The 25,131-nt window shown below is 42.2% G+C and overlaps 1 protein-coding gene across 1 annotated transcript in view; it reads right to left on the reverse strand.

Moving 5' to 3' along the window:
* The window catches only part of LOC145346478 (regulator of G-protein signaling 22-like), a 103,209-nt gene that overhangs the window by 24,229 nt on the left and 53,849 nt on the right, over window positions 1-25,131 (reverse strand). The window contains exons 15-22 of the mRNA XM_080193791.1: window positions 15,842-16,036; window positions 14,571-14,684; window positions 12,680-12,849; window positions 10,607-10,769; window positions 5,051-5,209; window positions 2,140-2,208; window positions 1,586-1,747; window positions 582-761 (exon numbers count right to left, since the gene is read on the reverse strand). Of these exons, the coding sequence (XP_080049917.1) occupies window positions 582-761; window positions 1,586-1,747; window positions 2,140-2,208; window positions 5,051-5,209; window positions 10,607-10,769; window positions 12,680-12,849; window positions 14,571-14,684; window positions 15,842-16,036 (1,212 nt within the window). The remainder of the gene's footprint in view (window positions 1-581; window positions 762-1,585; window positions 1,748-2,139; window positions 2,209-5,050; window positions 5,210-10,606; window positions 10,770-12,679; window positions 12,850-14,570; window positions 14,685-15,841; window positions 16,037-25,131) is intronic.

Consider the following 25,131-nt stretch of genomic DNA (forward strand, 5'->3'; position numbering starts at 1 on the left):
GACATTTCCAGATATGGGGAATCCAAAACTAGATTCCATAGATGTAAGATAATTAATTAACCCAATAAGAAATGCAAGAGAAACTTCTTTAAACAAAGAATGGTTACAATGTGGTTTTTGTTACTACAAGCAGTGACTTGCATAGATGCATGCAGGAGAAGCTGGATAAACATACAGATGAGAAAGGGAGAAGGATATATTGATGAGAGTTACGTGAAGTGGGGAAGGAAGTTCGTGTGGATCATAAATACTGGCGTATGCTTATTGAGCCAAAAGGCCTGTGTCTGCTCTAAGTACTTTGTCTTGCTATGTATGTTTCTCATGTGATTCACCTACCCTGCACAAGTAAAATAATTTCAATTAGGAACTGATTAGAATCAATGCCCAATTTTCTTTTTAAAAGCTGGAAGTGCTGAAGTTCTATCCTCAGTGAGCTAGTGGAATTGAACAAAAAACACACAACCAATTTAAAGATTGAATGGACTTCCCTTCATGAACTTCCATGGGTAATAATCCATGTTGCTGCCAAAATGCTACTTATCCATCTTAGTGTGCTCCTTCACATGCTTTTCTTCATGTACCTGTGCTTCTCTGAAGATATATGGACCCTGTTCTTCTCTGTGGTTAATAATTGTGCTTGCATATTCTTCTGGAATGGTGATCTGCACAGTTGGTGGGATGTTGGAATTGATAAAACAATTGATGATGACCGTGATCTTATTCTGAATGGTTTCCTCACTTGCATGGGAATGGCACAGGTCCTGAAGGAAAAAGAAGCACAGAAAAGAGGTCTGTGTATTCTTTTCTGTGCCGGATAGATTCAGATAATGAAAACAGGGATGCACGTAAACACAACACAAATTCATGGGGATACATTTTACAGGGGGTTGTGATCTCTGCCTTTCCCAGCTAATAAATCAATGGGGGAACCTGCCCACAATCATGATGACTTCCCCACAACAGTTTGATGCAGGGAGACATATTAACATCTTTAAGGTGAGACTTTTTCACGAAAACGTCATACCTTAAGAGATCTGCGGCCAATCAGATGACAGACAACTCTAGTCGCCAGCTGGGAGTAGTGGTCACTGCTGGAACCTCAAGCAGTCCCACTAGACTAAGAAGCCCAGGTGAGTCCCTGCATGGGAGTCAAAGCGAGGGAACTGCTTGATGGGTTTCCTCTCCTCCACCGTACCCAACACCAACCTGTGCAGCTAAAGCTGCCTGGCTTCCCATCTGGCATGGGCCTCACCCCACTGTGGGTGAGACCCTTCATTGACTGGCCACTTAAGGACGTCAATAGGCTCAAAGGCTGATGTGCCATCTGACACATGCCCTAAATCTCTGAAATTTCAGGCAGATTGGAGGTGGCAAAGTAGGAGCAGGAAGGCAACTCAATGGATTTAATGCCCTCCCACACCCCCAGCATAAAAATCCAGTCAATTTCCACAAACACATCATTTTAGCAGGAGCATTCTTTGTTTGAATAATGTTATGTAGATTAAACATCTGAGTCATTTGAAAGTAGTTTTGCATTATTACTTAAATTTTTTGATTAGAATTCATGATCCTGAATTTTATTTACCTTGTATTTTTGAACCTCAAGCCAAAAGAGCACATTATTTTCCATCAATGCTCCCTTTGATGATACATACTTCCGAAACAGGAGAGCGGTTACTGGATTTAACAATGCTTTACGGAATGCAATGATTTCTTTTGATGAGGCAGTCCATTTATTATCTATATGCTGTTGGAAACAGAAACACTCACAATCACTTACTCACTTTCACAAGCCACTCGAAGAGAATAGAAGTATCGCAAACATTGAGCTGCCAGTGTTTCCAAACCTTGGGCAGCTTTCATATCACGGCCCTTTGGGAACATCAACAGCATTTGGCGAGCAAAGTGCCATGGTGGCTTTAAGGAGATGAGATTGTAGCCTTGAGATTTGAATTTTCAGTACTGTATAAAATGAACAACTGTTCTGAAGTTATGGAAATGTAATACTATCTCTGTCTTTTCTAATTTGGAATGACAGTTGATAGTGTGAAACACTGTGGGGAATATTACCAACAGAGTGGGGAATATTACCATAAAATAATGATTCACTTGTAGTGCATTTGTGGTGCAAGTTCTCACCTTCATTACATCTCGCTTCTTCCTACTCTTGTGTAACATCTGGTCCTCTACCACTTCTTGCAATTTTATCTGGAGAGCAGAAACCAACAAATAAAACTTCAAGATCAAATTACAAATTGATTCCTTTTTGAAGTCAAATACATTCTCTCAATATATTTCATCTTGTGCTTTTGCCACAAATTTCAAATGTACGAAAGGAAATTTAATATATACTAGAAAAGGAAAGAAAATGCCATACTGTGGGGAAAGTGCAAGGGAGTGGAATTAGTTAAGATAGCTTTTTCAAAGAGCAGACATAAGCACAATGGACTGAATGGCCTCTTGTGTTATATGACGTAGAACATCAGTTACAAAATGTATTTTTAAGCCTACAGCTACAAGGTCACTAAAATTAAGTTTATTTAGCTCCACAAGGAGTCCATACCATGCAACCATCCATAGTTGCACATTAATTGGTCATCTTACTTAGGATATCTACTTTGAGAAGTGGAAATATCATGCTGGTTCAGAAATAAATGCTCTTCAGAGGTTGAGGCACATGTTAGGCAGCTTTACTCTGCATTCTTCCTAACCTAAGAGTATTAAATACTGATAGTCGATAGAAAAAATAATAATATTCCAGTCTCTGTACAAATGTGCCCCATCTCAATGAACATGTAAAATTCACATAAAAAAGAACAAGCCTCTAGAACCATAGAAGTCTTCATGAGAAGGGGTTCTTAATAATTATAGCAATGTTAAGGCTTCCGCAATAGAGTTGAATTTGACTGTGGGTATTATTGTAATGTAGTTGATTGGAAATTGACAGCTTACTTTGCCTCTTTCCCAATTTTGATGTCAATGGAAATCTAAACTAGGAAGTTAAAATTGACCCCATTGATTCTTGTTCTATTTCCCTATACACTTTAATGCTTTGCTTATTTAATGCTTTGCTTATTTAATGCTGTGATTGGCTCATCATCAATAGTCTACAGTTCTGGTCCATTGGAATAACATAAGGAGCATTTCTAATTCCAATGACCTCTTGCTTTAAAATGGTCTGTCTAGTCTCCACCTTCTAATAGGAAGAAGTTTTTTTAAACCAATTTCCCAACCATTCACTATACACTCTCCCAAAACTTCTCACAATTTTGAACGCTATCATTAGAATCTTCCCTTAACTTCCTGCTGAAATTGAATTTTCCTTCCAGTATCTCAATATCTAAAACACTTTTTTTACTACTTGCAATCCTACTTTTAGATATCTGTGCATTTGCATTCTCATAACTGATCAATTCCTCGATTTGATTGAGAGTTTTAAAGTTTGATTACAATTCCATTCTGTGACCCTTTTCTCAACTGTACCACTTCATGTTTATTACTTGTTGCAATTAAAAAACATTTTTTTGTTTAAAAAAGATCACAGCAATGGTCCTTCGTAGCACCTTGCAAACTGCAACCGTTATCATCTAGAAGGACAAGGGCAGCAGGTACATGGAAATGCCACCACCTGCAAGTGTGCCTCTGAACCACACACCAACCTCACTTGGAAATATATCACCATTCTTTCACTGTCACTGGGTCAAAATCCTGGAACTCCATCCCTCACAACACTGGGAGTCTCCACACTATACTACAGTTCAAGGAGGAAACTCATCATCTCCTTCTCAAGGGCAATTATGGGTGAAAAACAAATGCTGGCTTTGCCAACAACACATCCCACAAAATATCTTTAAAAAATCAAATATATCCATGAGGCATTAATGAATAAACATTCACAAATGTAATTAATTTCCATTATTCCAATAATGATTAAATGTTGAATATAAAACGGTTGAGGTTTTATTCAATGTAGGGTATATAGATAACACTGCTTTATACTCAGAGCTGGATTTTCACTACCGAGTAGATAGATTGAGTTGGAGAATTTCCCATGTGGCAGACCCAGCTTGGTTAAATAGATCCAATTTTTGCTGTTGGAGGTGGTGGCAGGATAGAGTCTGACCCCAGAGGTAGATTATACTCAGTTACATGGGTGGGTGAGTAATAAGATAGACTGGTTAATAGACCTGCTTCAGTTCGCTGGTGTTTTAAAATTTATATTAGGCCCTCCAGTCTTCATCCCTCACACCCCTTAATCCTCTCATCCACCCTCTGGTCCCTACATGCTAACATTAACCCTCCATGTTTCTTCATACCCCTATGCCACCTCCATAGCCATTCACCCAGTATCCGCCTCAGGAGCTAGGTAGAGATGAAAAAAATAAGCTTAATGCAATTTAATGCCACTCATACACATACATACATCATTGTGAAAAACACTCCCATTCATGAAACCTATTTAAATCATTTATATTTCCTCAAATAAATAATCTCTTATAAAATCAAACTTAACCTCTTATAAAAACAAATGTCAACAAAGAACTCTGTTGAAACTGCATGAATAGACGGTAATTTCTTTTCTAACTTGCAACAGATGGTCTGACAATGTTATCAGTCTGCTAGGTGGTGTTTTTTAAACTCTCATTGATAGTTTCAACCTATCTTCTTTATGTTTAAACAGCAGGGGATTTACAAACGTTCAGATTATAATTTAATCAAATATTATCATACTTAAACAAATATTATCCTCATTTCAAGAATGTTTATTATGGTTCTTGGAACAACCAAAGTAGGATCTATTTGAACTCAGCACTAAGTTCAACTGGCCCAACTGAGTTTGGGTTTCCTGCCTGTGTGAATCATGCCCTGCCATCTTCCTCTTGCCTGCAAAAATTGTACATTTGAGAAATGGTGCTGTTACTTAAGCATTTGGATCCCACCCACCATTTTTAAAGGTCGGCAGAATCTTCACGACTCCATGAAAATCCAGCTCTCAGTATGAACTATGAAGGTTGGTATAACAGTTTGTTCAAATGCACAGCTACTGAACCTGTATGTGGTGATCCGCAGCAAACTCTGGTGTGGACAGGAACATTGGCAGCCATTTATTTTCTATACGTTCTTTTGCATATCTTTGAACCTCCATTGCAACTTCTGTAGACAACTGCTCATGGTTCAATACTTCCCGTCCCCCAGCTAACGCCAACACCTAGAGAGAAAAATTACATTTATGTTTTGCCAGGCAAAAGGCGGGGAATTATAGGCCGGTTAGTTTAACGTCTGTGGTAGGTAAAATGTTAGAATCCGTCATTAAGGAGGAAATTGCGAGGCATCTTGAAGGGAATTGCTTGATAGGGCGGACGCAACACGGTTTCATTAAAGGGAAGTCGTGTCTGACAAATTTACTGGAGTTCTATGAGGATGTGTCTAGGGCAGTGGATAGAGGAGAGCCGGTGGATGTGGTCTTTCTGGATTTTCAGAAGGCATTTGACAAGGTACCTCACAAGAGGTTATTGCAGAAGGTCAGGGGACATGGAGTTGGGGGTAGGGTGTTAGCGTGGATAGAGGATTGGTTGTCAAATAGGAGGCAGAGAGTGGGGGTCAATGGGTGCTATTCGGATTGGCGGTTGGTGACTAGTGGGGTGCCCCAGGGGTCGGTGCTGGGGCCTCAGCTATTTACCATTTATATAGATGATCTGGAGGAGGGAACCGAGTGCAGGGTGTCGAAATTTGCTGATGACACCAAGATTGGGGGAAAGGCAAATTGTGCGGAGGGTGTGGAGAGTCTGCAGAAGGATCTAGATAGGCTGGGCAAATGGGCCAGGAAATGGCAAATGGAATTTAATGTTGGCAAGTGTGAGGTGGTCCACTTTGGTAGGAAGAATGGTAGGAAGGACTATTACTTACGTGGCGAAAAACTGCAGCAGGCGACGGTGCAGAGGGACCTCGGGGTCCTTGTGCATGAGTCGCAAAAACCCAGCTTGCAGGTGCAGCAGGTGGTCAGGAAGGCGAATGGGATGCTGGCCTTCATAGCGAGGGGGATTGAATATAAAAGTAGGGAGGTCTTGCTGCAGCTGTATAGGGCATTGGTGAGGCCGCAGCTGGAGTACTGTGTGCAGTTTTGGGCGCCGCACCTGCGCAAGGATATTTTGGCCCTGGAGGGAGTGCAGAGGAGGTTTACTAGGCTGATACCGGAGTTGAGGGGATTGAGCTATGAGGAGAGGCTGAATAAACTAGGCTTGTACTCGTTAGAGTTTAGAAGAATGAGGGGAGATCTCATTGAGACGTATAAGATGGATAGGATAGAGGTGGAGAGACTCTTCCCGCTCAAAAAAGACAGTAGGACTAGGGGGCACAGCCTCAAGATAAAGGGGAGGCAGTTTAGAACGGAGTTGAGGAGGAACTTCTTCACTCAAAGGGTGGTGAATCTCTGGAATTCTCTGCCCGTTGAAGTGGTGGAGGCTGCCTCGCTAAATATTTTTAAGAAGCGGGTTGATGGGTTCTTGATAAGAGAGGGGATTAAGGGTTATGGGGAGAGGGCGGGAAAGTGGAACTGAGCCACAACAGATCAGCCATGATCTTATTGAATGGCGGGGCAGGCTCGAAGGGCTAGATGGCCTACTCCTGCTCCTATTTCTTATGTTCTTATGTTCCTTCATTATCCCCAAAGTCTGTTGCTAAACATTATTATTTTTCTACAATAACATCTATGAATGTAGACTTCTGGTGCAAAGCTTTGTCCATTGAGAAGATTGTGACTATGCATCTCTTAAAATTAACTGGATGAGTTCAAATTCCCAAATATGTGCTCTTGGTGCATGAAGTTCAGTAAGTTTTTGTTTGATAATACAGAACTTAAGTATCGCTGAAAAAAAGAGAAATGTTACCTAGGCTTTCTGTCTTGCACTCATCAGAATAGCTCCCAAGAACTTACCAAACTCTAACATGGGAACAACAATTTATGCTGCATGAGAGGAGAATACTGATTGGTTGGCAAGTGCACTCTGATTGTTGGAATTGTTGCTATGGAGCAGTTATCTGTTGACATTGTTCACATTCAACTGAGCAGGTCAATTCTAATTGCTCAAAGCATTGGCCTGGGGAATGAACTAGGGAATGGTGTCTCCTAAGCTTTCCTTTATTTGAAAAAGGTGCAAAGTATGGATGTGTTCCTTCTTTCTGCAAAGAGCAGAGTCCTGAGTTGAATATATGTGGCTTCCAGCACAGATAAATGAACCACACTGTAGGCATGACTGACAATCTTAAATTGGCTTAAATTCTTAGTGCAATCAGATGCTTCAGTAGGGATTGTCCAATGCCAATTCACATCTAGACCGGAATTTTCCCATCCTGCCTACTACGGAAATCGTAGCTGATGGCGGGGGGAACCATGCAAAGGTCTGTTGACATCAGGTGGGATTTTCTGATCTTTGGGGCAAGCACAGCCAGAAAATTCTGCCCCAAATGTTTTATGTTTTGAGTTTTGGAAGCATAGGCTGCTTGCGTACAACCAGTACTTTGCCTGCTGCAAACGGATGAAGGGACATGGTGTTTGATATGATCTATAAATCATTAGTACTTTTGGCCTGTACACCCAGCCTGAGTGACAGCTTGGTATGTGGTGAAACTCAAAAAATGAAATTACCGCAAGTTGAGTTGCAGTTCAAGAACTATAATTCCAGACTGCCCTGGGGACTTGTACGCATGCACCAGTTGGGAAAGGGCTGCACATGTGCAGTTAGTCTTTTTACATTCTTTAGGGTGAGAACCAGCCCTATGCAAATGTGCAAAAGAAACAGAAGCAAAGAAGGGAAATGGTGTGAACTTGTTAATCAGGTGACCTGGAACCAAAGCACCATTAGAGAAGCGTCCCAAAGAACAGGACACGGAAATGGGGTCAGGGAGAAGGTCCTAAATCAGGGAATGGGACAGAAAGAGATCCCAGAAGAAAGTCTCAGGCTGGGATAAAGACTAGGATCAGCGATAGATACCACTGAGTTGGGATGAACAAGAGAAAAAGTTAAAGAAAGAGCTGCAGAGAACAGGATGGAAACAAAATGAGCTTCAGAGAAGCGCAGAAGATCTGAGCAGGCAGCCGATGGGTTAGTAACTCTGTGCTGCAGGCCGTAAGGGCAAAGATTCTCTTTTGGAGCCACAGCATTCTGCTTAGCACAATTGAACGTGTACTTGGAAGGTGAAGCATGAGTCTACAAGGAGATTCAGGGGAAAGGAATCTTGGAAGGTGAGATTAAAACCCTGAAGGTGGATTCTTGTTGCAGCCTTCAAAACGGGAGTTACTTCTGGAGAGAACTCTGAGACAAGTTCTTCAAATGTGGAGATTAGGAACCCTTACAAGAAATATAAAGTCAAATTTTACCTGAATTGTACTAATTGCAGATTGCCTGCCCGAACATGTCCTCACCAATTCCTCACTCAGGATGGCATATTTAAAGAGCTGCAGCAAGCATAGTTCTTAATGCTTGCAGCCCAGGATAACTCCATCGAAGATATCACCCCAAAGCCTAAAAGTGATGCTCTCACTTGATGCCTTACTTGAGAGCCTGCTGGATGCTGTGGGGGTGCACCACAATGTCTGTAACACTGCCCTGGTTTGAGGAGGGCCATTAAAATCACAAATCTGGCTTGAGAGGTGGTAGCACAGTGGTCAGCGTGAACGTTGGCCAGAGGTAGTTGGCCATTCAGTGCAGCGAAATTCTCAATCACTGTCAGCTCAATGGACAGCACCACTCACTCACACACACACCCTCACATCTCCATCTGGCCTCATCCCCTCTGTTCATCCTGCCCTCATTCCATTTGTGGCTCCAGTAACAGCCCACAAATGCCAGGCGTCCTTCTCACCTGCCCTGCCATGTGTATTGCTCACACCCTCTCCATTGGTCTTTATGCAGGACATGAATGTGTACAATAAAAGGGAAAGGTCCCAGAAGAGGTTGGGGATGGGAGGTGATGGGGCGGTGAGGGGGGTAGTTGCTGGATCTCAAGGCCCTCATTGACTTTGGAAGCAGCCATTGCACTGGCCGGAAACGATACTGACCATCCCTACAGCGACAGTGAGGTCAGCAGCAAGCGCTCATGTGAGGATCCTGCACCAGATCATCCCTCTGTCAACACTACCTTAAGTTTACTGATGTGTGTACCTAACTGTCATTCATTGATAATCTCCACTTTCTTTTTGGGGCGCATCTGCCCGATGCCCTGGGGCAACCTGCACCCCAGCTCCAGCTGAAGGTGGAGATGAAGACCTGGAGGAAAGCACCTAAGAAGACCCATCACAGTGCTCATCCACAACTTCCATTCATTCCACCAGCAACGATATACACATTTGGTGGGATGTAGATCTAGACCAGGCTCAGGATCATAATCTGGTGAATACAGCACACAGTCTGGTCCACAGTAGGCAGAAGCAGTGACATCTGAGGACGACAGCACTCGGAGGACTACTGGGCAGTTCTGTTCACCCCCTCACCTAAATACTCATGAATGCTAGTTTCATTTGGCATGTGTGGTGGGCCATAGATCCATTGGGCATGGTTTGAGATCGCCAGTCCTAGCTTCAGACAATGTTTATGGGAGAAATAGGGTATGAGCAATGAAGTACTGAAACTACACTCGACCCTGAGGGTTTCATGGTGTCAGAGATATTTCAATTTGCCAGGGCCAGTGGTGTGCATAAGGGCACAACGTCTGCATTAATGCGTAGGCGTGTTAATGGTCAGCATGTAATTGTTTGAAGGTCATCATCATCAGGTGGTTCACATCCATAGTAAGATGAGGGAATTGCAGGCAGGACTAGAAGTTGGTGGGATGGGGGATGGAATCAGATGCCTATGTGAGTGAGTTGGACATTTCAGGGGAGAAGATCACAGCCCTGTATGATGGGAGGGAATCAAGGTTTGGCGTGGGGAGGGGGGGGGGTGCGGTGGGGGGTGGCGGGCAGGAGGAGATATGGTCAATCAGGGTATCCCATGATGAAGGTCAGTGAGATTGCTTGATTATATAGATTCCTCCTGTAGGCACCCTTATCTGAAGATGGGGAAGGGGATGAAGGGGAGTGCATGTAGGCACTTACCTCCTGAATCCAAGCACTCACCTCATGTAAGCTATCAGGTTTCCCAACTCTCAGTGAACTCCATTAACCAGAGGTAAGGCTGAAAACCTAACTGACAAAGAGTCTCACAGTCTCATTATCATATTTAAAGTTCCAAAGATACCCTGTCAGAGAGTTAGTACAGACTCGATGGGCTGAATGGCCACCTGTACTGTAGTGATTATATTCTATGAACCTGTCCTCTTAGAACAGATTGGGGTGGCCACCCAAGTTCTGGCCTCAGTTAAAGCCAGAAGCAGGTGAATTTGAGGCCAGTTTGGGTGGGGAAACAGAACGTTCAGGCTTTAAATCACCACCCATTCCACAGCTGCCTGTTTTTAGGTTAAAAATTCAGCATATAATTTACATGTGCCTTCCAGCAAATAAATAGCAAACTCCAAAGCATTTTGGATCGACCGCCTGAATTTTAGCTTCCTGAAATGGTTTGAACACCTTGAACCACAGTGCAAGGCACCAAAACTTTCAGACAGTTACCTCATTCTGTTGCTGTTTGGTTGCAGGGCTGCTGGGTCCAAAGAAATACTTTTGATTCAGGTATTTGTCGATGATTTCTTTGGACTTAATATCTTTATTTTTCTTGTCATTGTGAGTTATAGTCATGTAGTAGTCAATGTCCAACAAGCAGTTAAGATCCATGCTACAAGAAAAGAGAGACAGTTTTCCATCTTTAAGCCACAGCTGGAATACTATGTACAGTTCCGGTCACCTCACTATAGGAAGGATGTGATTACGCTAGAGGGGTTACAGAGGAGATTCACCAGGATGTTGTCTGGGTTGGAGCATTTGAGCTATTAGGAGAGACTTGGATTGTTTTCTTTAGAGCAGAGGAGCCTGCGTGGGGACAGTATTGAGGTGTACAAGATTATGTGAGGTCTGGACAGAGTGAATAGGAAGCAGCTGTTCCCCGTGGTTGAGGGGTCAATCATAAGGGGGCATAATTTTAGGGTAAGGGGCAAGAGATTCAGAGAAGATTTGAGAAAAAAAATCACTCAGAGGGTGATAGGAATCTAGAATGCACTGCCTGGGAAGGTAGTGGAGGCCAGAAACCTTACAACCTGTAAAAAATATTTGGATGAGCACTTGAAACATCGTAACATTCAAGGATATGGGACAAGCGCTGGAAAATGGGTGACTTTCGTGGTGATTGTTGTCAGTGCAGACTCAATGAGTTGAAGGGCCTTTTCTGTGCTGTATGACTCTGTGATTCTATCTATCAGCAAACCTGCAATTATTAAAAACCCATTGTCAAACCAACTAAGGACTGCAATGTGATCACTGCATCAAATTAAGTCACGGTGTGGCTATATTATCACAGTATCTACAACAAAGTAACAGTGACAATTAGTCTTGTAGTTTAAAATTATGTTGAAACAATAACATTTTGTGAATGTCCATTATAGACTGGAATTAATGGGCTTAATTTTATGTGCTCCCAGAGTAAACATAATACAGCCCGCCCCACCACCTTCCCATTACCCAAAACTCACCCCCACAATAATCAGTGTGGATGGGCAGATGGGCACCAAAATCAACAATATGTCTGTCATATTTAAATGAATAATTAAGGATAAATTAGGTTTGCTATCTAGCCAGTTGACCCAGATGATATGCTGCCCACGCCATAAAACATTTGCCATGGGCAGTTGGGCAGGAGCAGGAGGTCCCCGCCTAAAATTGAACTTCTCCTGTTCCTTCCTACCCACTCTTTCCTTTAAACCCAGCCACTTATCACCACCCCTCCCCCACCCCCACTTGCCTCCCTAATCAACCCACATCCTCCCCAGTCCAAGACCTCAGACGTAACCACTCCACAGATACAAGGGCCTTGATCTTCTTTTCAGTCTCAGCATTGGCCATTGATGCCTCCCAATGCTGCTGGGACTGCTATAGCTGTCAACCAGTCGGACTGGCCAGCAGCATCCAGAGAGTGGGATCCCACTTGGCACCCGTTAATCCACCCCACAGCACTTTATTGCTGCGGGGCACTGCAGCACGAAGCATATCAGCCCCGCACTGACATTGCTTTCAGAGTTGGTTGCCCACCATTGCGCACCCACCCCTTCCCCGTATTATTCTGCCCATTGTTACAGAAAAGTTCTTAAGAAGCAGAAGAACAATTAGTTTAATAAATAGTGATACTGTACCAGAAACCATATTAAAATACCCAATGCTTCTGTAAATACTTCTGTGCCACAGTACTGTCAAAATGAGGAATATGGCAAATTGTTCTTTCTCCTTTACCAAATCCTTTTAGTAAAGGAGAAACAGTTCATCAAAGTGGTGTGAGTTGCTGTGCGTTTAAGTGGCTCCAGTGTTCAACACTGATTAGAAATGTAGCAGAAGGATTGTAGTAGGGAATGTTCTGAGGTGGTATATTAATATTCCCAAATTTGTTAAGTGATGATTCTCTGTGCAAATGTTTACTGTAATCAAAATGGCTAACATAGGCTTGAGAGGCACGTGTGGGAAACTCTACATTGTGCATTGTACATCTCCTATAGTAGACCTTTACTATACTGTATTAGAGAAATATTCTTAGAAACTTACTCTGCTAAATTTTCTCTAAGGAACATCTGGAATTGCTCAAGTTCTAAGCGATTGCGAAGAATTGTATTGAAAGTGTAATTACGGAATTCCGTGGGAACGATTTGCCATGCCTTTTTGGCGTCATCCGTAATTTCTTCTCGGCTGAGTGAATACGTGAGAAGAGGTATCTCCTAAGAAAACAGACAGGTATGACTTTAGTAACTACAGGTAGTAACAGTGTTGTAAGTTTCCCTGCATGCTGCAACATTTTCTCCCCTTTTTTGGTATCTTTGCTTTGATTATCAACCTGTATGTAAAGCCTGATTCTCCAGCCTGAACTCCCATCTAGTGAAGCCCTGTGGCAGAATTCTAACTCACATGTTCTTGCCTCTACTGTCTTCTTGGAGCTACTTCTCTGTTTGTAAGCCAAGATGTCACATGACAGAGGAAAGCACACACAGACTGGAGGAGATAGGTGAATAATTTAATGCTGAATGCACTTTGCATTATCATTGGGCAAAAATGTGGAGGAAGTTGGGGGTGGGGTGGTAAAAAGTTAAATTCAGAATCAATATCATCCTTTTTATGCATGTCCTGCTACCCTACTCACAAATATATTTCATCACTACCCCTACAGGGACATAATCAAGCACATTAGTTGGTGTTACAATTCACTCTTGCGAGTACTTCATGGGATATGATGTAGTCAGAGTTCATACAACATACTTTCCTCTTCGCTTTCTATAGATGTGCCAAGAAAATACAGTTCATACAGTTCTCCTGCTGGTTTAAACAACAAAATATTTATCCAGCATGTGGGAATTAATTAGCATATTGGATGCACAGGGTGATACACAGAGGAGGAGGAGGAAATGGTGATGAGAGTGAAACCTAGATGTCCAACTCACATTCATCCTTAGCCCTTTGGATTGTGACCTTTTGGAGAATGCTACAGAATGATCACTGTGCTGCAATTGCCAGAAGATGAAACAAGGACATTGTATTGTTTGACAGTAAGTATGGACTGGCCAAGAGAAGTGACACTCACTTCTGTGCAGTCATCATGGCTTCTTATCACTGCTGTCTTATTGTGGAATGCATGGTAACTCCAATGGGTAGCTGCAGCAGAGGTGCCAGAGGTGGTAAGCTTAGACAGAGAATCTCTTGGGAATTCCTGGACTGTTAGCAGAGATGTCTTCAGCTCTGATCTACAAGAAACCGTATTACCTGTCTTCAGTAGGGGGGATCAGCTGGGGAAAGTCAATGTACACAGTATCTCTGTCCTCATAATTGCCTGAAAGTCAGTTCCACTGAAGATTAGTGGACATGCTGATCAGTGTCCAGCAGCAGGGCACATTTAGAATAAAAATGGAGATCACTGTCTCTCAGGATTGACCAGTCCCACTGAAAGTCAGTGGACTTTTGGCTGGCCTGCTGCATCCCCTGCAATGAGTCCCAGCCATAGTCTGCATCTCCCATTACCCACTCTGCATTACTGTCACCAAGAAAATAACCTAGCACATCATCTACCCTGCCTACATCAAGATAGGAATTGACGAGTCTAAGTTTTCCAAAAAAATTACTGCAACAATCAGTTGGAAGACAAATCCTGACATGAAACAGACTTGATTTCAAATTGCATGCACACCTTCAGCATTTGGGACCTTTGGAATTACAGCTATTCACAAGTTAGGTAATGTTGAATCAGGACAATAGTGCCAGTAAGCCATTCTTTACAAAGCAGAGAAAGAAGAGGGGTGCAATCAATAATCAATACAAGATTCTAATCAGCACAAGAATGTCCCAGCATCATTTCCCAAAATAATCAATGTGTCACCAAGGTGAGTTAATTGAGACTAGAGTGTGATTCTGTTCTTGGCTTTGTTAGGAATAAATATAGATCATCATTTACTTTTTTTAGAACCAAAGAGCTAATTTCATCATGGGGCAAAATCTTTCTCTGTAGTTCTAGAAGTTTCTTGTTGTATATTGTATCCAAGTGTTGTGTCTTCGTTGATACCTTCACCTAAAAACAAAAAATCTTCGCTGAGTATCTGTAAACAATGCTATGACCATAACAGTTGTACTATAAGTTAAATGCTCAATTTACAGTAGACCAGAGTGAAAACAGGAGGGAAAATGTACATATATTTTCTGATCAGGGACAACTGTTCTTACTATATTCTTCTGTGCACTAATTTGACATAGCTGTCAACAAATTAAAATGAAACTAAAATGAGTGGTGCAGTGGTTAGTACTGCTGTCTTATAGTTCCAGGGACTTGGGTTCAATTCCAGCCTCAGGTCACTGTCTGTGTGGAGTTTGCACATTCACTCTGTGTCTGCATGGGTTTTCTCCAGGTGCCCCGGTTTCCTCCCACAATTCAAAGATGTGCAGATTAAGCGGACTGGCTATGCTAAATTGCCCTTTAGTGTCCCAAGATGTATAGGTTCGATGGATTAGCCATGGGATAGGACGGAGGAAAGGGCCTGGGAAAGATGCTCTGTCAGAGGGTCACTGCAGACTCGATGGGCTGAATGACCTCTTCTGCACTGTAGTGATTCTATGATTCAATGAAAAAGATTAAATTGACCAATACCTGAATAAAAATAATGTACCAAGAAATGTACAGTTACAATAAGTTTTCACACCGTGTATTTCATTGTTGGAAAAATATTTCTTTAAGACAAAAATGGAAACATTTTCAAAATACCTATATTTACAAGACTTATTTTGAGGTGGAGGGTTGAGGTGGAAGTACAAGGGAAGAGATCACTAATCTTTTAGCACTTCCTCTTCTGAGGACACCAGAGATGCACTATGACCCTTTGAGTAGGCCAATAGCTTGTGAAGACTTGACAACAAATGACTGAGCTTTATATGTTCAATACTAATCTCAGCCATGCTGTCAAGTGGAGATCAGGTAATTTAAGAGAAGCAGCATCCTCAACAGGATTCGGAGTAAACTGCAATCACGCGGGCTCTAATGGCTGCATACAGGGGATATCTATTCTGTATGCATTCTATCATCCACAAGAGTATTTGGGATGTAGAAGGTAAAGAAGCAATATGAAAGGGGGAAAAGAGTGCGCGTCTACAGACTTAGTATAAGACTGAGCAAAGTATGACGTGGACCATTTTGCACAGACTCATGTAATAAAGCAGTTGGATGTAATGATGTACCTTTCTATAAGCTACCATTTCTGCTTCAATCATTTGGATCCAAGGTACCAGCAGCAAGAGGAGAGTGTGTTCCTCTAACTGATCAAATAGTTCTTCAAAGGGAGGTTCCAGTTTGCTATAGATCGCTTTCTTATTCTCTGCATCTATTTGGACATCTGCTGGGGTGCCTTCAACAGTATATGTAGCAAAAATGAACTGAAACAAATGGACAAAACGTGAAAAGATCTGTTTATAGATGAAAGTATCCATACACCCAATTATGGTTTCAATGGCTTCTTAAAATCATACAAACAATCTTAATTTCCATCATAAAATTATATTGGTTACTCCTGGATTGCAGAGTCAGTCCTCTAAACAGACGGGTCAGAGAGTAACGTTAGACCTGAGGGTCTATAGCTAATTGTTTTATTAGAGAATAATGGAGGAGAATAATAGTTGTTATAATGTGTACCAAATGCCTCATGCTCCATGGCTTAGAGGTGAAGTACAACATGTTGTGTACTGAGCTCCACAGACAAGAACGTGTGTAAGGTTTGATTTCCTGCCTTGCATGGAATTTTTTTTAACTCATCTATGGGATATGGGCATCGCTGGCTGGGTTAGCATTTATTGCCCATCACTGAGGGCATTTAAGAGTCAACCACATTACTATGGATCTGGAGTCACACATAGGCCACAGCAGGTAAGGACAGCAGATTGGGTGGCACAGTGGTTAGCACTGCTGCCTCACAGAGCCAGGGACTCGGGTGACGATCTGTGTGGAGTTTGTATGTTCTCCCAGTGTCTGCACAGGTTTTCTCTGGGTGCTCCAGTTTCCTCCCACAGTCCAAAGATTTGCAGGTTAAGTTGATTGGCCATGCCAAATTGACCCTAGTGTCAGGGAGATTAGTAGGGTAAATATGTGGGGTTATAGAATAGGGCCTGGGAAACTCAATGGGCTGAATGGCCTCCTTCTGCACCGTAGGGATTCTATGATTTCCTTCTCTCAAGGACATTCGTGAATCAGATGGGTTTTTATGACAATCGACAATGGTTTCATGGTCAACGTTTTTAATCCTGGATATTTATTGAATTCAAATTTCACCATCTACTGTGGTAGGATTCCAACCCAGGTTCTCAGATCATCACCTTTGTGAGCAATAGGTAAAGATGTTGTTAACACATATATTTGTAGAGCATAGAGAAATAGCTTGAAGTTAAATAGATTGGATATAGTTAGGCATATTGATAACCCACTTTATGGAAACAACTGTGAGTTTAGTCACAAACATAGGACATAGGGTTCGATGCTGCTAACACAGCAATAATTAGGGATAATAAAAAGACTGCCTGTAATGTAGAGATAACATCAGAGATGTGATGTGCAGTGAAGCATACACCACATCCTGCAGGAATGTAAGAGGCCCACGTTATAAAAAGCAAATGGTCTGCAAGATGTGTTGTTTCTACAACTAAGCATAAAAGGGGAAAAGGTCACTGAGATGGTTGGGACAGCAGTGATTAAGTTGGCAAAGGATTGATTACCGCCAATCTGAACTGGACATGTAACAGTATTGGATAAGATGGATGAGTTTGCTAATGCACTCTTGTGATAACAGGAGACATTGTTAGATGGGATAGGAACTTAGGGCACCTCGAGCCAATAGGAGAATGTCAACACATAGATGGGACAGGGACCACCAATTAGGAGAGAACATCACATTGCAAAGCCATCACAATGCTTGCAAAAAAGGTATAAAATGTGCTGTAAATCTATGTGAGGTGTGCCTATTTCGCTAGACACCCGGTCTTGCAAGAACGTCAAATAAAATCTTGCTCCTTCAGAACTTGACTTGACTAAATTGTTTAACTGTGAGCTGTGTTTCTCACAATTGGGGGCTCGTCCGGGATCCTAACATCCCTGGTAGGGAGGTTGCCGGTGGCAACTGGGAAGACGCGTCCCGTTCCAAATTGAACGGTCCCAGGTGCTCATCGGTGGGCTTCTCTGCCACTGACTGTTAAGAATCCTAGGAAAGTTGTTCTGAACGAGTAAGTGGGATACGATAGGCACCGTCGTGTGGTCGGGCAACGCTGTGCACGGACCAAGGTAAGAAAAGTGACTTTTAAGTATTGCCTTGGCGACCGGGTCGTGGTCGGTAAACCATGGAAAAATGGGGGTAGTTGGAAGAAGTCCCCCGGGAAAGGTGTCAGGATTGGGGCCCCAGGTAACATCCCTCCAGAAAGTCCGTTGGGAAGGATGTTGGAAGGTTGGAGCACTAGTAGCTGTACTAGGGATAAAAACAAGACGACAATGAGAGGATATTGTTGTCTTGTTTGGGTGAAAGAAGCAATCCGGAGTCCGTCTGTCTTCTGGCCAAAGTACGGATCGGAGGAGGATTGGGTTTGTCATATTCTTAATGAATATGTGAGATAGAAGCAGCCGGTGTCCCAGAAAGGAATTGACTATGCAAGTTGCTGGATAATGTTAATTTCGGGGCTGCGGGGGAGGTTATGTGATGAGGAAGCAGAAAGAGTAGAGAGAAGTATGTCAGTGGAACTGGGAACCCTGACATAGGCTTTTACTGAGGTGCGGGGTGAACGCTAATAGCAGTTATGTATTTGGAATTGTGCATGACTATATGACTGTTTGAGAGAGAAGGGGATTTGTCACGGCATGGGGCACCCAAATCAAACAGGTCAAATTTATTAGAGGCCAGTGAGCTCCCACCAGTAAAGGGTTAAAAAAAGAGACAAGCAGGCTGACTCTGTATGGTACAGAGAGAGAGAGAGGGTGTAACTGTGTAATTGAGACCCTCATGTGATGTAATAGGTATAGCCAATCAAAGTGAATTGCTTTAAGTTTACTAAATTATGTAGGGATCGGACAGAGATTTGAATTCTGCCAAGTGGGAAAGGTGGCATTACATTGCATCTTAAAGTTGTGAGGAGAGTTAACCATTTAGGCAAACAGTAGATTTGATTTTGTACTTGCCTGTGTTGGTTACAAAGGCAGAGCTGTAGAAATAATTAAACATGTAGATTGCACATTAGAATGCTTTCAGTATTTCTTCGTGCATCTGTGTTCCAAGTGATGTTTTGTTTTATTGTACCAGAATTGTAAGAATGTGCAAGGGTCTTGATTTAGTGAGGATATTTAAAGGTGATAAAAATAAATCTTATTTTGGATTTTCTGAATCAGGCTTTTGTTAAATAAACTGCTGTACTTTGACTCACAATTGGATTCAGAGGTATCTTTACCTACAAGAATTGGTGCTGAAACCTGGGATCTGTTTACGGGTCCGGTTGAATGGCCACAACCGGAGCTCCGGAATAGATTACCGAATTTAAGGGAGTGAATCAAAGTACAGTAGGTGCTCATCTGTGATGAAAGAGTGTGAGTGTGTGAGAGGTCTGAGCTGAGCACGTGCAGATAAGGAGGTGTCTGTCTTTACACCCAGCCTTAGACCAGTTGTTAAGAGGGGTAGCCCCCTATGCGAAGCTCAGAAGTTTGAAGTGAGTGTAAAGGCTAGAAAAGGATGCCTGGGATGTGATGTTCAGATGAGAGTAAGAAAGAATCTGTCTGAGAGATTGTCGGAGTAGAAGGGAAAGCCGGCTTAATAGTGTGAGCTTAAGGGTGTAAGCCCACGAGTGTAAGCGGTGGTACGGAGGGGACTGATCACCCCTGATAGGTATCACCGGACTGTGATAAGAGCGACCTAGGGGTGGGATCCATTTCACCCACTAGATCAACAATGGAAATGATTGGGAAAAAAAAGGACGGAACTAAGATAATTGGAATTCTCTTAGTTTGAATTAATTAAACAGGTTTAAACTGGATTAATTGAACACATCTCAGTCTTGGGTAAAAAAATTGGGCTGACGACAAGGAGAGAATTGAAACGTCAGAATCACAGATTAGAGAGTTAGAAAAGAGAAACCAAACAAAGAAAATAGCAGTATTGTTAATACATCAGTTAGCTGGACTAATTGAACAAGTAGTCACTTCCACTAAGAAGTGGAGTGGGGATAAAAAAAAAATTCAGAAAATAGAAGGGTGGAGTGAGAAGCCACTTGATGAATTGTTAAGAGAAGCACAGAAGGTATTTGTGAAGAGAGATAATGAGACAGAGAAACAGAAGGCAAAGATAATGGTAGCGACCGTAGATGAGATTGTGAGAAAGAGGGTAAATCCCCTAACTGAGGAAAGGACACGAGGGTATCAGTATGTTGAACGGAAGGTGCGCGGAAGTAGAAAAGGTGGGGCACTAAAAGGTGGGGTAACACAAAAAAACCCAAAAGGGGTGTTATCACTGTGGAATGGTTGGACATTTTAGAAGACAGTGCCCTGAATTACAAAGAGAAGAGAGGGTAGTCCCTCTCATGAGTATGGATGAAGATTAGGGAGGTCAGGGGTTCCTACCCCCAGGAATCCACCGGGAACCCTTGATAAATCTGCAGGTGGGTCCCCAACAAGAAGATGCGGTGTTTCTGGTGGATACGGGGGCCACTAGATCCTCTCTGAATTATATACCGAGAGGAATAAAGTTAATCGATAAAAAAATTAATGGTATCGGGAGTGAAAGGGGAAGGTTTTACAGTCCCCATGTTTGAACCGATTATGCTTAAATATCAGACTGAGCGGATAGAGGGTCAACTCTTATACATACCAGCAGTTGGCAGTAATTTATTAGGCAGAGACTTAATAATTAAATTGGGTTTGGCAATTGGAGTAGAAAAGAACCAATTAACAGTAACCATTGGCAGTATTAACAGACGAACAGGAACAGCAAATAGACCCGATAGTCTGGGCAGGGGAGGAAAACCGAGGGGGATTAGACGTTCCTCCTCTGCAAATAAATTTAAAAAAAAAGGAGAGACGGTGTGTGTTAAGCAATACCCTATACCTTTGCAAGGAAAACAAGGATTACAGCCAGTAATTGAAGGATTGGTTAGAGATGGACTGTTAGAACCCTGCATGTCCCCTTATAATACCCCTATATTGCCTGTAAAGAAGCCTGATGGAACGTACCGCCTGGTACAAGACCTAAGGGCCCTGAATCAGATAGTGCAGACACGACACCCCGTTGTCCCTAATCCTTATACTTTATTAAGCAAGATTCCTCCTGATCATGGATGGTTCAGTGTAGTAGACCTAAAAGATGCATTTTGGATATGCCCACTGGTGGAAGAAAGTCGAGACTTATTTGCTTTTGAGTGGGAAAATCCTATCACAGGACGGAAACAACAGTTCAGGTGGACAGTGCTCCCACAGGGGTTCACAGAGTCCCCAAATCTTTTCGGTCAAGTCTTAAAGCAGGTGTTAGAAAGATTTAAAAAGCCTGATGAAATCACGTTACTACAATATGTAGATGACCTACTAGTAACAGGAGGAGGAAAGGAAAAGGTAATAGAAACAACAAATAGCTTATTGAATTTTCTGGGACAACAGGGATTCAGGGTGTCAAAGAAAAAGCTGCAGTACATAGAGAAGGAAGTTAAATACCTTGGACACCTAATCAGTGAGGGAAGGAGAAGAATAGATCCAGAAAGAATACAAGGAATCCTAGATCTAAATATACTACGGACTAAAAAAGAACTTAGGAGGTTCTTGGGATTAGTAGGATACTGTAGATTGTGGATCAAAGGGTACGCACAGAAAACTAAACAACTATATTTGAAACTGTTAGAAGAAGAACCTAATGTTTTAGAGTGGACAGAGGATCTAAGCTGATAATAGAAACGAAACTCCCTTGGACTAAGTGCTTACCAATAGCACTTTTGCATATTTGTACACCTCCTCGAAAGGATTTGGGTTTATCCCCCTATGAAATGCTATTTGGACTGTCTTATATGGGAGCAGTCGGGGAGTTACCGGTTCCTGAAATGAATGATCAATTTGTAAAGAAATATATACTGGGCCTGTCCTCCTCGATATCTTCCCTTAGGAAACAAGGATTATTGTCGCAGACTCCAGCCCTCGACTTCACGGTACATACAATTCGACCGGGAGATTGGGTCCTGGTAAAGTCATGGAAAGAAACTAAGCTGCAACTGGAATGGGAGGAACCATATCAAGCACTCCTAACAACTGAGACAGCAATCAGGACTGCTGAAAAGGGGTGGACACATCATACTAGAATCAAAAGGACTGGTAAAACCTCCAGATAATTCCGACACGTGGAAGGTCGAACCAACTGAAGAACCTTTAAAGCTGAAATTTAAAAGACTCTAAATAATCAATTTCTAGTAGCGGCGTGAGCGCGGGAAAGAAACTGTTTTGAATAAGTTCTCTCCTAAAAGGTAACGAGAAAGGGATAGAATGGAAGGGGTAACCTGGATAATGCTTTCCTTCCTCTTGTCTCAGAAAGTACTTACAAGTATGGGATATAATTTAGATAAATTAGAAAAGGAAAGGAAAAATACTATAAGCTCAATTACGATTCTGGATCTCCCTACAACACAGGTGGTAGAGACTGACCTATGTTTTTTGGTAGTATGTGGAGATCTGATGAGCCAGCGAAAATATTCGGTGGAATTCTTACAATTTTATGCTGATGGAAAGTATCCTTGGGGTAGACTTCCTTCCATAATATCCCTTCATCAGAAATATATGCAGTCCAGGTCAGAATGCTTAGATAAGAAATGCAATCCTATATATATATATATATAACAATAAAAGGGACCAAATGGACCGGAAAAAAAAAAGTAAACAGTCCAGTTCTAGATCCTAAGAACCTCTCCCGGTACTCCATAGCTGGTGGACCCTTCCTTACAGTTAACTGGACCAGAGACTACCAATTGCACCAGGCAGTATTTGGAATTAGGGTGAAGGAGGGAGGAAAAGATAGTAAATTGAAATGTTGTTTCCGAATCTATGTAGATAAAAATTTGAAAACACCCGACCAGAATGATAAGGTTCCCCAAAACGACCCAAGGGCAGTAAAAGTAGTAGAAATACACAACCTAAAACAAACCCTTGAAATAGAGACTGGGTATGAGGAAACCAATGCCTGGGTAGAATGGGTTAAATACACTGTAAAAAGCTTAAATAAAAGCAATTGCTATGCCTGTGCGTCTGGGAGGCCAGTGGCCCAAATAGTACCCTTCCCTCTGGGATGGAAACGCGACAGAAGAGGTGTGGAGTGCATGTTAGCCCTGTATCAAGAAAAGGAAGCATGGGGCAATCCGAACTGCACATCCCTATCCCTGATGTTCCCTCCCGTGGAAGCAAAGAACTTAAAAACTCCCCCTCAGTTTCTCACTGCTGTTGTGAATCACACTTCATGTGTGAACCGACAAGGGGCAGAGTTAACTCATAATATGGGGGAGTTAGAATCATGCTCAGAGATCAGGAGCATTACAGAGAACGGAATGGGAGGGAACTATTCATCATTGAAAATCCCCAGAGCAGATATATGGTGGTATTGTGGAGGAAGGGTACTGAGGCCAACTCTACCCCCCCAGTGGAAAGGTACATGTGCAATTGTCCAATTGGCTATACCATTTACCCTGGCATTTGAAGAATCGAAAAAGATAAGGAAAAATAAGAGATCAGTGATAGGAATTTCTTTTGATGAAAAGATATATCTAGATCCCATAGGAGTGCCTCGGGGAGTCCCAGATGAATTTAAAGCTCGAAATCAAATTACAGCTGGGTTTGAATCCTTGTTTTGGTGGGTGACAATAAATAAGAACGTAGATTGGATAAATTATATATACTATAACCAACAGAGATTCATTAACTAAACCAGGGATGCTGTCAAGGGGTTGGCGGAACAACTAGACGCCACTAGTAGAATGGCGTGGGAAAATAGGATAGCCTTAGATATGACGTTAGCAGAAAAAGGAGGTGTATGTGTAATGTTGGGGGGAAAGTGTTGTACCTTTATCCCAAATAATACGGCTCCTGATGGCTCTATAACCCGAGCCTTACGAGGACTAACAACCTTAGCAGAGGAAATAGCAGAAAACTCTGGGGTAAACAACGTATTCACTGTCTGGTTAGAATCCTGGTTTGGAAAATGGAAAGGAATGGTGGTGTCAGTACTAACTTCCTTAATAATAATGGCAAGGATATTGATAACCGTGGGATGTTGCATAATCCCCTGTGTAAGGGGACTGGTCCAAAGGCTTATTGAAACAACACTAACAAAGAAAATGTCTACGGTAGATCATGGAGAGAGAATGAATTTATTGAAAATTGGAAATGAACTGGATGATGAAGTAAATAAAATAGCAGAACAAATGCTCCAGGAATTTGAAATGTGAGGATGGATGGATGTGTCAACAACAAATTAAAAAGAAAAGGGGGGAATTGTGAGCAATAGGTAAAGATGTTGTTAACACATATATTTGTAGAGCATAGAGAAATAGCTTGAAGTTAAATAGATTGGATATAGTTAGGCATATTGATAACCCACTTTATGGAAACAACTGTGAGTTTAGTCACAAACATAGGACATAGGGTTCGATGCTGCTAACACAGCAATAATTAGGGATAATAAAAAGACTGCCTGTAATGTAGAGATAACATCAGAGATGTGATGTGCAGTGAAGCATACACCACATCCTGCAGGAATGTAAGAGGCCCACGTTATAAAAAGCAAATGGTCTGCAAGATGTGTTGTTTCTACAACTAAGCATAAAAGGGGAAAAGGTCACTGAGATGGTTGGGACAGCAGTGATTAAGTTGGCAAAGGATTGATTACCGCCAATCTGAACTGGACATGTAACAGTATTGGATAAGATGGATGAGTTTGCTAATGCACTCTTGTGATAACAGGAGACATTGTTAGATGGGATAGGAACTTAGGGCACCTCGAGCCAATAGGAGAATGTCAACACATAGATGGGACAGGGACCACCAATTAGGAGAGAACATCACATTGCAAAGCCATCACAATGCTTGTAAAAAAGGTATAAAATGTGCTGTAAATCTATGTGAGGTGTGCCTATTTCGCTAGACACCCGGTCTTGCAAGAACGTCAAATAAAATCTTGCTCCTTCAGAACTTGACTTGACTAAATTGTTTAACTGTGAGCTGTGTTTCTCACACCTTGGATCTCTGGAGTACTAGTCCAGTGACAGTACCACTATGCCACTGCCTCCCCCCTTATGACTTTATTTCAATCAGGTCAGGAATTGGGCTACTTCAAGTGGCTCTAACATTCCTGGGTTAGAGAGAGGAAAAATTTGGCACAGACTGTGCTCTGAGCTCTACCTTCCCTGCTCCACCACACCACCTTCAAAATGTGCTAGCAAGTGTCTGGTGCTTGCCGGCCTCATATAAGTGAGACCCATTACTCAACACT

Source organism: Carcharhinus amblyrhynchos, chromosome 8, assembly GCF_965287045.1.
Source record: "Carcharhinus amblyrhynchos chromosome 8, sCarAmb.v2.hapA, whole genome shotgun sequence".
Classification (NCBI taxonomy): domain Eukaryota; kingdom Metazoa; phylum Chordata; class Chondrichthyes; order Carcharhiniformes; family Carcharhinidae; genus Carcharhinus; species Carcharhinus amblyrhynchos.